The 15,916-nt window shown below is 43.0% G+C and overlaps 1 protein-coding gene across 1 annotated transcript in view; it reads right to left on the bottom strand.

Moving 5' to 3' along the window:
* Nucleotides 1-475: 475 nt before the first annotated feature.
* Nucleotides 476-15,916, bottom strand: part of LOC110565556 (serotransferrin-like) — a 46,882-nt gene continuing 31,441 nt past the window's right edge. The window contains exons 21-25 of the mRNA XM_021663252.2: nucleotides 13,696-13,773; nucleotides 10,457-10,539; nucleotides 4,337-4,473; nucleotides 3,043-3,097; nucleotides 476-1,493 (exon numbers count right to left, since the gene is read on the bottom strand). Coding sequence (XP_021518927.1) covers nucleotides 1,280-1,493; nucleotides 3,043-3,097; nucleotides 4,337-4,473; nucleotides 10,457-10,539; nucleotides 13,696-13,773 — 567 coding nt within the window. The 3' untranslated portion in view covers nucleotides 476-1,279. The remainder of the gene's footprint in view (nucleotides 1,494-3,042; nucleotides 3,098-4,336; nucleotides 4,474-10,456; nucleotides 10,540-13,695; nucleotides 13,774-15,916) is intronic.

The raw sequence follows: 15,916 nt of genomic DNA, 5'->3' as shown, positions 1-15,916 counted from the left end.
CAACAGGGTCACTGCATGATTTATCCATTTTGTGGTGTATTTGTCTCATATACCATAAGCAAGACCAATGAATGTTTTAGGGAGTCCCCAGTACTTACAATAGGAATAGTGGTCTGGGACTGACCCTCAGCCCAGGTGACCCACGGGGAGACCATGTGGTATCAGGCAGGGACTTGGGCTAGACTGCACAGGAAGGGCCCTGTGTGACCCTCACTGGTCCCTCAAGGCCAGCCCCAACACTGTACCTCTTGAGTCATGGCTCTCAGATGGGGTCTCTGAGAGTGAGGAGAATGAAGAGTCTGTGGTTTGTACACATGCAGCAATCTGTGGGCTTGGCAACCTAGAGCTGGGCTTGAATCCTAGCTCAGGTTCTCATTTGTACTCATTATTTGATTTCATGCTTTCAGTAGACATTATTTATCAAGACACCAGTCATTTATAAAAGCAACAGAAAACACAAATCTTTAAGACAGCGTTATTTTGAAAAGGCAACTTTTTTTTTAAAGCATGAACAAATGCGTACTTAAAAGTATACAGTAGATTTTTTAAGTTTGTATTGTGCCACAGCCTTCTAGATGAGGTGACACAACAGGAGCTGATCAAGCAGCACAGCCAACAGCCCGGGCTCACGCACCCCCCGAGGCAGCCGTGTGCTGTCTCCCAGCTGTCCCCAGTGGAGCCTCTAGAACATACTAAACTGTGAGTGCCTGGGCACTTGGCTCTTACGTCCACCAGGCAAGGGTGACTCTAGGGGTTCAGTGGCTATTCGGCCCGAGGTGGAGTGGACACAAGTCATGGAGACCTTGAAGAACTGTGCCCTGTGGTTCTGAAGCTGTCTTCACTGTAACTGCCTTCACACTGGAGACTTCACTACGAACTGACAGTGTACTATGCCAAAACACCAGGGGCAACTGGAAATTAACTGGTCCATAAATAGGCAGGTATGGTTCCAGGAAAAGGGACCACCGCAGACAGGCAGGAGATAAGACTTTTCAGATGATAAGCCTATCCTCAAGTAATGCCCTGTCTGTTCTATCTCACACTAAAGCAATGCTACACCTAACAAAGGAAGAATGAAAGAGTTAAATAAAAAGGCCTACTTGAGAAAGGAGCTGCCGGGGCAGGACTACTCTCAGGCTGGTATAACTGTTTATAGAAGGAGGAGATGCTGCAGACACTACTTTCATCAGCTCCTCTTTGTCAGCTCCACACCACCACAGCCCTTTCCCAAACTGCCAGTCAGTCACAGATGGCCAAGGTTTGCGGCCACGGCTGCCCCTCAGGCGATCTTGGCCAGCCACTTTTCCAAGTCCTGGATGTCAGCAGAGCCAGCGTCCCCTCGTCCACCCTTGGCACTACACTCCAGGAACTCTACTTTGAGGGGCAACTGGGAGAATTCAAACTCTTTTCCTTTCTTTCCCAACTGAGTAGGTGCAGTGCTGGAACTGTCCAGGGTGCTGGGAGCAGCAGACCGTGTCACTCGCAAGGTGTTGCTGTGGGACAAAAGAACAAATCAGAAGCAACAAGCAACAAAAATCTATTAGTTCCAAAGTCTGTCAGCACCATTAAAGACTGACAGGAAAACTGTCAAGTCGCTATTGACATTGCTGGCCTGTCCTTTGTATCCATGGATCACTGTTTCAGATAGACAGAGGAGATGGGTCCAACCGGTCTGTTAGCCAGATGTTGGCTGGTTAGGGACTCAGGTCACACCAGCTCTTTTAAGCCTACGCCTACCTCTAAGATCTCCGGATTGAAGCCATTGAAAATACAGTTATAAATGTATGCCATATTATAAAACTCAAGGATTTGTAACTCAGCACAGATAGAGAGTCTTCCTGGATGTGAAGCTCATCAGCCCACAAACTTCTGTCTCATCCACCCTCTCTGTCGTTTTGCTGCCAGCTGCTGGTCCTGTTGGAGCTCGCATGCCCGCCCACTTCCTGCCTGAGACTAATTCTTATAAAAACCACATCTAACGAAAATCCCAAGCTCCCAGCACTTAGCAGGCAGAAACAGGCAGATCTACATAGAGAGTTCCAGGCCAGTAAGGGCTACCTAATTAAATCCTGTCTCCAAAAAAAAAAAATCCTTTTACAAAAGCAGTGGGAAAATGTAACTGGATTTACTATATTGGTCTTTTCTTCTGCTAAACAAGCTTTTGACTAGTTATCGGCACAATACAAAAACATGCTAGATTCCTTAATGCTCAGAGTTTATCTTACTCAACTTACAAGTTTTTCTTTTGAAAATATTTATTTATTTATTATGTATACAGTATTCTGCCTACAGGCCAGCGAAGGGCACCAGATCTCACGATAGATGGTTGTGAGCCACCATGTGGTTGCTGGGAATTGAACTCAGGACCTCTAGAAGAGCAGCCAGTGCTCTTAACCTCTGAGCCATCCCTCTAGCCCCTAACTTACAAGTTTTTCACACTAAAAGCACCACCAATAAATAATATTGCCAATAGCTTGAAAATAATATAAGAAACTTACAAAACAGTAAAGCAGATTTTTATATCCTTCCTAAGAGTTCCTGTTTTGTCAACACTAATTTCCAGAGGCTCAAACTTTGTCTTCTGGGACAGGCTCTCTGTACGGCCGGGCAGGCCTGGGACTCCCTGCTTCCTGAGTGTGGGGGCTGTACCAGCAGTGGCACAGCTAGCTTCCAGCAGCTCTCAGCTTTTATGTAATATTATTTTGTACATGACCTTTTAACATCACTTCACATGCCTTACAGTGAACAATCTTCATTCACTGAAATAAAATTACTCCAAACTTGGAGCTTGTAAGTCTCTAAAACCTTCCAACTGTAAAAGTAACTAATTAAAACAAAATGAGCTAATGGCTTCAATAAGTCATGAAATTTTAAAATAGCTATAAACATCCCATTAGTGTTTCTATAATTCTTTTATAAATTATTTAGCATACATATTCCATACTAATCCTCTGATAATCATATAAAACTAAAGGTTAATTGTGCCTCAACCCTCAACACTGAAGTGTCAGGACACTTTGCCAGGAGCACATGCACACTTACAGTTCCTTTTCAAGCTGCTGCTGAATTAACTTTGCTGATTTTGCCATTGCGATATCTGTGAAGAAATAAGAGCATTGTTCTAGTTTCAATCAGAGTGTGTCTTCTCCCTGGACTTCTAGCACAGAAAATCCCTATTTTATACTAGGGATTCACACCCCCCCCCCCCATTTCTTTGTTAAAGCAGTTTTTATCACTATTTATTTGTCAAAGTAAATGCTGTATTTTTGGGTTTTTGAAAAATGCTTTAAAGCATCAAATGTAATAAAACATAATGTCTTAGCACTAATGACCCTGAAACTAATTGGGCTTAAGTTTTCAACACCTTACAAGCCTTTCAGTACTTACACCTGTCCAGTCAGTTCAAAGAAAGAAAGTGTGCCAGCACAGCGACTGACATATGATGAGCTTTCAACACACCACCACCATATTCACCAGTAAAAGTGAACCTCACAGGCAGCCTTCGAGCCCAGGGGGGCACAAAGCCCAGGCCAAATCAGTACTGACTGCCTCCTTTTACAACATATGAGAAAGAGGCAAGAGCTGGGGCTACAGAGATGGCTCAGTGATGAGAGTACTGGCTGCTCCTCCAGAGGACCAGGGTTCAAGTCCCAGCACCCACAACTGTTTGTCACTCCAGTCCTAGCAGATCCAACGCTCTCTCTAATCTTCTCAGGCACCAGGTATGCAGAGTGTTCATAGAGATACATGCAGCAAAATGCCCACACACATAAAAATGCCTTTTAAAAAGAAGCTGAGAGCTGCACCTCTCATCAGGTGTTAGAGTTTTTAAAAATCACTTCTGAGAAATGCTTCAGGCTCCTGAGAAAAATGTACATGGGAAAGAGTTCCAAAAGACTGACTCATCTTTGTTACTTGAACTGTCACAAAGCTAACGCCCAGCCAACCTGAGTGTGAGCACAGGGATAAAGGGCTGCAGTTTTCTCTGGTAGAACCTGCTCAGTGGTAAAGCCTGTTTGGAAGGAGAGGCCGCAGCAATGCCTCCAGAACTGAACTCCTCCAGTAAGTGGCCTCAAAACTAACAGTTGGCAAAGTATTTATGACCTTTAAAATAAAAAGCACTGTATCATGAAAAAGGGCTATAAAAACCCAGCCCCCTCAGCTGCCAGTCCTTAGAACAGCATGATAAAAAGACTGGGAAAGTAACAGAAACAGATTTTAAGATTTACTCCTTAATTAATGCTTAATTACAGGCCAGTGACCCCCATGCTCAACAATAACAACTGAATTCTCAGTAGCAATCCTAGAATAACCCGCTGTCATCGCCAGGAAGCACCTTGCTTATTGCAGGCTATTAAGAAGAACGGTGTGTTCTTCAGAGCCATGCTGTCAATGAGGACCTGATACAGAAACTCAGCCACGTCTTTCACCTCCCGCTGGAACGTTGCGCTATCGACCACGAACACCACCGCCCTGCAGGGACAGTTAAAGGAAAGAGGCTCGTGAGCACACAGTAGCAGGCAGGAGCCACAAAACAGGACCCCTGATGTCCACTCTCCCCTGGGATAAGAGCCCTAATAAAAACTGGGTCAGATTCATCAAACCTCTATGGTGCCAACAGATGGACATAACTCAGTGCTACACACATACCCCCACAGAGACCTTGATTTAATAACAATAATAATTTTTAAAAGCTGTGGGAAAGCTAAAAGGACACAAGCAATGATTGATGTCTGCTCTCGAAGGCCAGGAAATCATCCTACAGATCTCCTTGATGAACAAAGGGGCAGATAGTGCCCACAATGGAGTAAGAACAAAGAGGAAGACACTTGAGTAAGACCAAGTGAAAGACTATAAAGGAAGATGTAAAGCTAGCAGACAAAACAAACAAACACCAGGCACAGACTACTGGGGAAAGGTACAAATAAATAAAACACCTTAGAAAGAGTATGCTGCGGGAGGGAGAGGAGTGAGCATGGGAAAGCTGGGTCAGAGAAAAAAGGTCCGATGACACACTGACCTTGAGGCTTGTGCCTTCCTGTCCTACAAAGGCCTAAGTGGAAGACAGAGCACTCTTGGGAGGAAAACTCAAGGACTGTAAGCATGTGGGGCCTGACCTCAGGCAACAGGAGTGAAAAACCATTCTGTACCAGAGGTAATGCATGGGAAATACAGACACCAGGCCCTAAGGGCCAGGGTGGAAAGATGTGCAGTGGCTTACAGGCCCTGGGCAACTGGACCAAACACCTTACACAAAGCCTCCAACTCAAAGGCAGTCTAATGGAGGCTGTGATTTGAAAATAATTTCCAAAGAAATTAGCACACCTAGTCTTCAATGCCTACGGGGCATTAAGTGGACACTACCCCTGGCATAAGAGCCCTAATAAAAACTGGGTCAGATTCATCAAACCTCCATGGCACCAACAGATGGACATAACTCTACCTGGAGTCTGCCTTTCATGTCCTAAAGTAACAAAGCCCACCAACCTCATTCTCTTGAAGGAGGGGTTCTGGATGGAAACATAGATGGAAATGTGCAACTACAGGAGAACAACCAGCACCCCCACACTGGAGGTCAGAGCAGTCTACAAAGCACGTGTTTATGGGCTGGATATGTACCTCAGTTGGTAGAGTACTTGCATAGTAAGCACAAAGCCTGATGTCTCCCATCCCAGGCAGCATAAAAACAAGCAAAGCACATGCCTGTAACCTAGCACATGGAGGATGAGGCAGGAGATCAAAACTCAAGGTCATCTTTGGCTAAACTGTGAGTTTAAGGCCAGCCTGAGCTACATGAGATTCTGTCTCCAAAAAAAGTCATAACATAAAATATATGCTTAAAATTATTTTTGGATACTAGAAATAGAATAAAAAGGATACTTTTAAAAGAAACATTATAAAAATAGTAAATGGAATTGGCAACTAAACGGAAGCCTAAGCAGAGGTTACTTTCAGCTCAAAAGAACACAGCAGATTGGAGGGGATAACACAACCCTCAAGGGAAACGGATTTGTTGGAGAAACTAGCAAAGAGATAGGCCAGAGAGAAGGTCCCATGCTCTGACAAGTGAGAAAGTAGGCAGTACCATCTGTTGGAATCACAGGGTTTGGTGAACTTGGCCCAGCTTTTATGTTAATCTTTCCCTTGGGGCTCTTATACCTGCACAGTGTCTAGTCATGACCAAAGCTGTGAGGCATGGAGGGCAGGCATTTCGATTTCTTTTGGAATTACTTTTAAGACACGGCCTCCAATACACTGCCTTTGAGCGGCAGGCTTTGTGCAGGTCCATGCCCAGGGCCTGTTGGCCATCGCACTTTACAGTTGATAACGTCCTTTGGTGTAGGGTGGTACACTTGAATTCCAAACACCTCAAAGCCAAAGACAGATGGCCCAAAGGGAAATGACCATTAGACTGGCAATTGCGCTCTCTGTAAGAGCAGATGTGTAGGGTCAGGAGTCTCCAAGGTAGCTTCAAGTGAAAGGGAGCAATTTCATGAAACATTCACCCTTACAGACACATGTCTAGCAGATACACTGACAAAAACAGAACCTGAAAGGAAGGAGCAGAATTTGGCAAAGAACAAAGCAATCATAAACATCAAGTCCATTTAAGTAACCACTGGATGTCAGAAAGAGGAGCAACTGCTGGCAGTTACAGAGGTGCATACCCAAAATAACAGAAGGTCTGAGGAAGATCAAATCACAGCTGATTCTGCTCATGAAGAGGAATCGGGTACTGGCTGGATACTGTTGTTTACTGTTTAAAATGGGGCAGGAGGGACTGGCGAGATTGCCAGGGCTTAAGAGCACTGACTGCTCTTCCAGAGGACCAAGTTCAAGTCCCAGCAGCCAAATAACAGCTCACAACTGTCTGTAACCCCAGTCCCAGGGGATCCAACACCCTCCAACAGGCTACATGCAGTCACACACCAATGCACATAAAAACTAAAGAGAACCATTTTTAAAAATTGTTTAAAACGGGGCAGGAATCTACAGAAAGGAACAGTAACATACTTTTATATCAGTAGATGGGAAATGAATCTTAGGCAAGAAGGTAAAAAAATTTTTTTATTAAGAAATGGATATAATTGAGTCCCACTGTGAAACACACAAATACAAAGACATCTCATAAATATGCTTTCCCTTCCAATTGTCTTTAACCCATTTTTGTATTAAAATATTTATACTATTAAATATTGATTTTAGAATATAGCAAGCTTCATCATGGCTTCAGATACACATGTATCTTCAGTTTTACAAATTGTTTTGAATATTTGCAGAACAGAATTTTTCATTCATGTATATATGAACCATTTGAACATCTCAGTAAAACAGATATTCTCTATTAATCAATTTGGCACAGAACTTTAAGATTTTCCATTTTTTCCTACATAATATTTGATTTGCTGGTCTTGACGCCATCTTGTAGCAAAGAATTGAGACCCTCAACTTGCTTTAGGATTATTGCCAAGTATCCAAAAGAAGAAAAATATCTACAACAGATCCTAAAGAAGAAAAATATTATGACAAATCCTATAGCAGATGAACACAGACAAAATGAAATGTAATAATATTTTTCTTTTTTAAAATTTATTTTTTTTAAATTACAGTTTATTTACTTTCCAGCTGTAGCCCCCTCCCTCGTCCCCTCATTATCCCGTCCTCCCTCCCATGCCCCTCTCCAAGTCCACTGACAGGGGAGGTCCTCTTTCCCTTCCCTCTGACCCTAGCCTATCAGGTCTCATCAGGACTGGCTGCATTGTCTTCCTCGAAGGTAGAATTTTTAAAAATATCACACTGGGGCTCAAGATAAGAGCATTCCAGTCCAGGGGAGACAGCACCACCACGTTCTGACCCTTCAGGGACCCGCACCTACATGTGCACGAACAGACACACAGGCACACACACACAAATTAAAAAAAGGAATCTTAAAAAAAAGAAAAATGTCATATACCATAGTAAAAGTGTTTTCAAGTTAACCATGTATTATGAAGTCTCTGTTTTATCTTTATATGCTGAATATTCTATTTATCCAAAATTCTTGGATAACAGAGCATAATTACTACAAACTCTAAAATCTTTACAATAGAAAAAGAAAAAAAGGGCTGCTTTTGAGACAGTTTCACTATGTAGCTTACGCAGGTCTCAAAGTTGCAATCCCTCTGCCTCAGTCTCCTAAGTAGTGTGTGCCACAATGCCCAACAGGAGGAAAAAGAACACCTAATTATTGCCAAAATCAGCAGTTCTAGATATGTCTCAATTGTCTGAGAATAAAAATTATACCCTCATCTATGACAGATTGCTCATCATCATTTTCTTGTGGCAAGAAGCAATGACAAAATCTAAGTCTACACATGTTCAACAAAAAGGAAGCTAGGATGCCATCAGTCAAAAGAAACATTAATACCCCAAGCACAATACTGTCAATTAAACTATCACAAAATCATCTCCAAGATGCTTTCCAAATTCAGTTATCAAAATATGTCTTCACATCATTATAATGTATCATACAAATTTATCTCTTTGGTTTTAGATAGCAAACAGGAAGAAAGCATTTGTACTTTCTTCATTTGTACTAAGAAACAATGACATGAGGACTTAACACTAAAAACAGTTCTTTCTTGAGGAATCAATTTAATATAAGAATAGACAAGCTGGGTCACCACGCTGCCTCTAGCTTTTGGCTTGGTTACACAAGGGAAATAAGAAGGAAGGTCTCTATACTATGACATAGACTGTTCCAAACCACTAGTGGAAAAAACTCCCAGCAAACAACTGGCTACAAAGCTGCTTATAAGAGCACGCTGCTACCGTACGGGTGAGGAGACCTCATCATTTCATGTGGTCCTATGGCACTCTATGGATCCAGACTCCCGTTCAGCATTTGGTGCAGGGACTGCAGGGAGTTCAGAGCTACACTTCCGGAGTACAGGCTTTACAGGACTCAAGCCAGGCCTCTCTGGATGGCCTTTTTAAGGAGACTAGCTGTGTACTATCCATGCAAACAGTTATGCCAAGGATCTCCAGCCACTATACATGTAGAGAACATGTTTAAGAATCTAAAATGAGAGCCAAGCATAGCAAGGCATGCCTTTGGTTCCAGCACTTTGGAGGCAACAGCCTCTGAGTTGGAGGCTAGCCTGATCTATAGAGTGAGTTCCAGGACAGCCAGGGCTACACAGAGAAGACCTGTTTCAAACCCCAACCCCCAAAAAGAATCTACTATGAGGGAAATGTTTTGTTCTTTAAAACAAAGCAAAGCAAAACATAAAACCCTCTTTGTCCTGTTATCACTAATTCTGAATGTATATTAGTCCCCTCATGGTGTCAAAAGGTTATGATTATGAATAGAAAAATAGGTGACAGAAAAAAGGTGCTGGCAGTCTTTCCATTTTCATTTTTCTGTGATTTCCAATATAAATATGGTAGTGGCCCAATGGAGCCAAACCTTCCACTGGGCAAGTTCCAGCAGCTCAATTCCAAGACAATTAGAAATAAACCTCTTACACTTTCCTGGACAATGCTAGCATTTGTAGCATTTCTATGCTTAAAAAATACACAAGGGAATTTCTTATTAATGATTTTTAAAAAAAGAAAGAATAATAAAAAAAAAAAAAGACTTGCTAGATCTGGTGACACACATCTGTAATCCTAGCACTTGGATTTGTACTTTCAAGGTCATCCTTGGTTGGATACATAGCAAGTTCAAGGTCAGCCTGAACTACATGAGACCCTATCTCAAAAAGCCAAAACCAAGCAGGCAGGCAGGAAGGAAAGGAAACTTAGTTTATACAAGCCCAATACCTGGGAGGCTGAGGAAGAAAGAGCTTACAGTTCAGGTCCAGCCTGGGCTACCAGGGCTCGAGAGATACTGTCACCTTATCAAAACAAAGACAACAAACAAACAAAATGAGTACTGTTTTGAGTTTAGTATCTTCCAGGATCCATCGGAGCCTTTAAAATTCCTTTTCCAGATTCTAAAGCCTTAACACAGCATTAGAGTTAGGGGCTGGAGAGGTGGCTCAACAGGTTAAACTGTGCCCTGCTCTTGTAGAGGAAGTAAGCTGAGTTCCCAGCACCCATGCTGGTAAGTTCACAACTATCCGCTCCAGGGGCCCCAACACCCGTCCTCCTCTGACCTTCACATGGACTGGCACACAACTGCACATAACCCTGCCCCACATACATACAGTGAAAAGTAAACAACATTTTTAAAAGGTGTCTTCAGAGTTATCATGAAATTTAATCACGCTAAGTGGAAGTAACACATCCTGAGCAATCCAAAGCCAATCCTCAAGCAGTCTCCCAAGGCTTCACAGCCCCAGCACCGGAGACATGGCCACTGCAAGGCCCACCGCAGGGCACCAGTGTCAGACTCTTAGCAGAGGAAACAGTGAGTGTGTGCCACACACAGGAGGGACTGGGACAAACCCATGCCACTTCCTCCCTAACTTACCTGGCTGAAGACTTAAAGCGATCTAAGAACTGAAGTCTCAAGCTCTCGTGCCCCGGGAGGTCAATCAAAGTCAGGCTATTGCCCTGAGGACAGCAAGAGTGACATGAAATCAACAAGTGGTCCATCCAGTTCCAGGTACACAAGAAAAATCTTCACCGTCAGATCATGAGCAGTACACTGGGGCTGAGCTAATGAGTCAAGCAAATGTGGACTGTGGGTAGTAAGTCAGAGGGATGTCTGTGGAGCACTTCCTTGGCAAGCACTGGTGAGGAACAGGGTGCTTGCTTAGGTGGCATGAGGCACAGGAAAAAACTGCAAAGATAGGGGCTGGGAAGGTAGGTCAGTTGGTAAAAAGATCTCCGTTTTATTCCAAAAACCTGTATTTAAAAAAAAAAAAATCCCGGTGTGGGGGGGCCACTTTTCACTCCAGTTCTGGGGAAGCAGAGACAGGAAGATCCCGGAAGGTTTCTGGTCAGCCCGCCTAACCTACTTTTCGACTTCTAGGACAGTGAGAGACCCTGTCTCAAAAACCAATGTGCATCCTGAGGAAGAACACACCCAAGCTTGCAGATGTATGTGTGTACATGTACACATGTATATGGGTACATACATATGTACACACATACATCTGCACCCACCATGTTACCTTACACACACACTAAACAATGCCCAAAGCTCTGGCAATGAAACAGGAAGCATGGTTCCTGACATAACATGAACTATGAGGGAATATGTGATGTAAAAACTATGTAAGATGTATAAAATTACAAGGTTAATAAATGTTAAAGAGAATGGGGACATCTTACTGCCTGAAGGAATCACAGAAGCCTGGTCTATACAAGGCTTAGGAAATACACCAATAAGAGTATAAGCAGGCCACATGAAAACTGGTAAATATTCACAAATAATGTAAAGTTACAGTATGTATTACAATTCATGAGATTCTCAAACTTCTTAATGAAACACCCATAATTTTGACTTTTAAATATTTGTATATTAGATACACCATTTATTTGTTCCAACTCTGTCAATTTTTATTCCAATTCCTGGCCCCTACTGGGCAAATTCCCTATACAGCCTAATAGGTGCTCGTCACCAGGGCAGGACCTCATCATTGAACGCATGTTACTGTAGGAAGAGACGGCAAGACTATCAGGTGTAGTCCGGTTCGTGTATCAGGACCATCCCTCATTTCTCACCCTGACCTCATCTTCAACCAACTACGACCGCGGTGTCTGCAGAAGGAAGTCAGTACCACGGACTGGCCCCAACCCTCATTATGCCCTTTTGGGTAGCCCGCCCAGCCCTTCATCAACCAAGTGACTACGAGTTCTGCTGCTCTGCACGCTGGCAGGAGCCTGCAGAGCCCACGCTGGGGTCTACTGCCCTGTTTCTGAAGCAGCACTAGCACCAGACCACACAGTGTGAACAATCCAGAGACATGACTGTATTGTACATTACTGCTCAGACTAGAGCAGGAGTGGGACAGGAACAGTGAGAAGGGATGAGTGTTCCTCTATGTTCAACAAAGCACAGTGCAGGCTCCTATGCCAAAGGGAACGTAGTCTAATATTTTTAAGTCCCCCCACCTCCAAGACAGGGTTTCTGTGTAGCCTTGGCTGTCTGGGACTTGCTTTGGAGACTCATAGTGACGACACACATAGGCCACTGTGATGCCTGGCCGACGACTACTCGTTTGTCAATCTGACTATATATCTGGAATTAATCAAAACACAAGCTGCTAGGTTCACCTGTGAGGGGTTTTTCTTAAATGGATCATCATTTCAGATGGGAAGACCCACCTTAAATCTGAACCACTTCTTTTTGGTGGCAGCCCATACACAGGATATGGAAGAAGGACGCTCTTGCTCTTTGCCTGCTTGCCCTTGCTCTTATGACAAGTGCAGTCCTTCACTGGCATTAGAGTCTACCTTTTCAGGATTCCAACTCATACCAAAGACCAGTTGAGACATCCAGCCTCATGGACTACACAACTATTGGATTCTTGGACTCTCCATCGGTAGACGGCCATTGTTGGACCACCTAGACCATAGCCTATAAGTCATCCTAGTAAACCCCCCTTAAATATAGGTAGATTCATTTTATCATTTTCTCTGTTCCTTTTATTTGCTGACAATACTTAATTCTGAAGGCACCAGAAAGGAGAAGAACAAGATCTCTAAAATCAAAACCCTAATTCACCCCTCTATCACCTATCCTCCCATCCCTAATCAGCCACGAACCCTCACGATATACTCACCAAAGCTCAGATAGCATTGTAAACAACTTGGCAGTTACCATCTGCACCTGCAGCTACACAGGTATGCAACAAGTTATTTTTCTGGTACTTCATGGGTGTTTTTGAAATGTACAATATAGAGGCATTAAGATATCACAACAATGCTCGTAAAAGCAAAAGGCTGTAACAACATTAAATATTAACAATGCTCTGATTAAATAAATTCTATGAGACAGCTTCTAAAGAAAAGTCTGGTTATCAGGGAAAGAAAACTACATTTAAGCAAATGACTGACCTATGCCTACATATTGCCTACTTATAACAACATAAGACTCAGTGCTCACTGAAGCTCACGGTCATGTTGGACAGACAGAACCTAGGAAGAATGAAATGCGCTGTAACCCTGTACATTAAGTTGCAAGGACAGGTGGGCAAGACTAAGTCTGCTACTGAGGTTGCCAAGGGCAGACCTGCTATACAGAATACATTCTCCATAAAAGTAAGCTACAAATGACACCTGTACCTTCAGACTACGTCGCTCAGGAAGGTACTTCCTTGACATGCCACAGTGTCCCATTAGCTTTGTCAACTCGACACAGCACACAGCCACCTGAGAGGAGAAACCTCAACAAAGGAAGTGCCTCTCGCAGACTGGCCTGCGGGCATGCCTGTGGGAGCATTTTCTTGATTTCGAATTGGTAGAAGGGGGCTCAGCGGATGTGGGAGAGGCCATCTCTAGGCAGGTGGTCCAGGGCTATGAAGAAATCTAGCCAAGGAAACTAAAGAGTGAGTGAGCAAGCTGCATTTCTGCATGGCTCCTGCTTCCAGGCTCTTCCCCTTCTTTCCTTCAACAATGGATGAGGACCCAGGAATGTGACCCAGATTGAATGTTCTTCCCACGTGCTTCTGGCCAGACTATTTTCTTACAACCACAAAAATGAAATAAGAACTCATGGTAAGGAAGAGTATCGGAGTCCAGAACATTCCACGGATATCTTACCCTGTTATTGTTGACTTTGTATGCAGCAGAACTGTCGGTAATAGAAGTCTGTGTGTCTCTGTAGTGGCCAGTTAGCAACTGTAAAAAAACCAAGATGGACGCAATCAGGCTGAGCACACTACAATAACACCAAACCCAATTTAAAGAATATCATTCTAATTCTCTCGAACGGAAAGCCAAACAAATGAATGCTGCTTGAAATAGCTAAAAAGGATCACATTGGTTTGTTTTTAACCTTAGAAAAATATAATTAATTAAAAGCTTCATTCCTCTTTTTTTGCAATGCTGGTGAACTAACTCAAAACCTTGGACCTGCTTCAAAAGCAACTCTACCACTGAGGGACACCCTCAGTCAAACTTTTTTTTTTTTTTTTTTTTTTTTTAATGGCAAGGGGCTAAATGGAGTGACCTGTAAACATTTTAACCACCAACTCCAATTCAAGGCCTCAGGAGATGTTTCAGCAGATGAAACACTTGCTCTGCAGCCCTGACATTGACAACCTGAGTTCATATAAGCCCATATAAAAGCAGATCTAGTAGTGCACACATTCATAGCCACAGTACTCAGATGGGAAAATGGGAGGAGACAGGAGGAGCTCCAAAAATTCAGAGAAGCTATCCTGACACAGCAATGAGAGCAGACCAATACCTGTGGTCCTCTGACCTCTGTGCCAGGGCACACAAGTACTAGCACTCACAAAGACATGATTAATAATAATAATAATAAAATTTCTACCCTCCAAAGGAAGAGTGGAACTTCTCCATAGTAAAACATGCTTCATTAGAAAATACTGGCTACAGCCAGGTGGTGATGGAGCACATCTTTAATCCCAGCTGACAGATCTCAGAGTTCAAGGCCAGCCTGGTCTACAGAGCGAGTTCCACAACAGCCAAGGCTACACACAAAAACCCTGCCTCATAACAAACAAACAAAAAACAAACCAAACCAAACAAACAAAAAAAAACCTGGTTGCATAAAACTAAATATCAGTAAAAGGGAGGCTCACTAGTGTAAACTATCAAAGGAGGTTCATTTTCTTTGATAATGCTGGATTGCTTAGCACTGGCAATGATGGGACTATTTTATGTCACAAGACTCAGCAGGGAAAGTTATTGGACTTCCTTTTATTATTGATTATTTAGACTGAAGAAAGAGTAATAAAGCAGGCCACACTTAAAGGTGTATGTCTATAGCCCTTATATTCTGGCTAACGTAAGCACCTTTTAGTGCGTGCGTGTGTGTGTGTGTGTGTGTGTGTGTGTGTGTGTGTGTGTGTTGTATGTGTGTACACTAGAGGTACACCTACCTTATTTTTTGAGGCTGTGTCTCTCCCTCAAACTGGAGCTCACACCTAGCAAGGCTGGCCAGCCAAGAAATTCCAGGGATCCCTTGCATTTCTACCTCCTCAGCACTGGAATTACTGATAGGCACCTCTGGGCCTGACTTTACGTGAGTTTCAGGGATCCAAACTCTGGTCCTCATTTTCATCAGGCGAGCACTAGACTCCTCAGCCCCAGACCATGTATTCTAACAGTATCATCCGCCTCAGCAAAGAAGCTGTTCATGCCACTGATGAATAAAGTCTGGCGGACATCTTCAATGTTCCACTGTCCTCTCTTAAACTAAAAAACCTATAAGCCAACATTCATGTCCTGTATCACAGGTATCGACAGTGCAATTACTGACGAATCGATTGGCAGACTGGGACACAAATGTCTTTGCCCAATCTTGGTCCAACTGCAACCACAATGTGGCTGCTGACATAAAGCATATTCTATAAAAAAAAACAATGCGCTATACAGAATTCACAACACAGTTTACAATGAGTGAAATATATTGTTTCGAATTTCAGAGCATTTTTCGGCTTAAGGATGCTAAAGTGATAAAAACATATGCAAATTTCCACAGTTCAAAAACAGTTCAAAACATCCAAAAATCTGAAACAACAACAAAAAGTCTCTGAGGAGCTATTAGAAGGGTTTATTACCCAAAAACAACTCTTTTGCCATCCTCATCCACAGAAATACATTTACATAAAACCTTTAAACAAAGTAAAGATTAATAAACGTGGGGGGGGGTGTTTACAGGTTTTCTTAGAGTCTCTCTGTATTCCTGGGTAAGTCAAGAATTAACTCCCAGGGCTGAAGAGTCATCTACGTTGGCTAAGAACACATACTGCTCTTGCAAGGGACCAGAATTCAATTCCCAGCACCCGCATGA

This window comes from Meriones unguiculatus, chromosome 6, assembly GCF_030254825.1.
Source record: "Meriones unguiculatus strain TT.TT164.6M chromosome 6, Bangor_MerUng_6.1, whole genome shotgun sequence".
NCBI lineage: Eukaryota > Metazoa > Chordata > Mammalia > Rodentia > Muridae > Meriones > Meriones unguiculatus.
The sequence above is the reverse complement of the archived record's forward strand: the minus strand, read 5'-3'. Positions and strand labels throughout refer to the sequence as shown.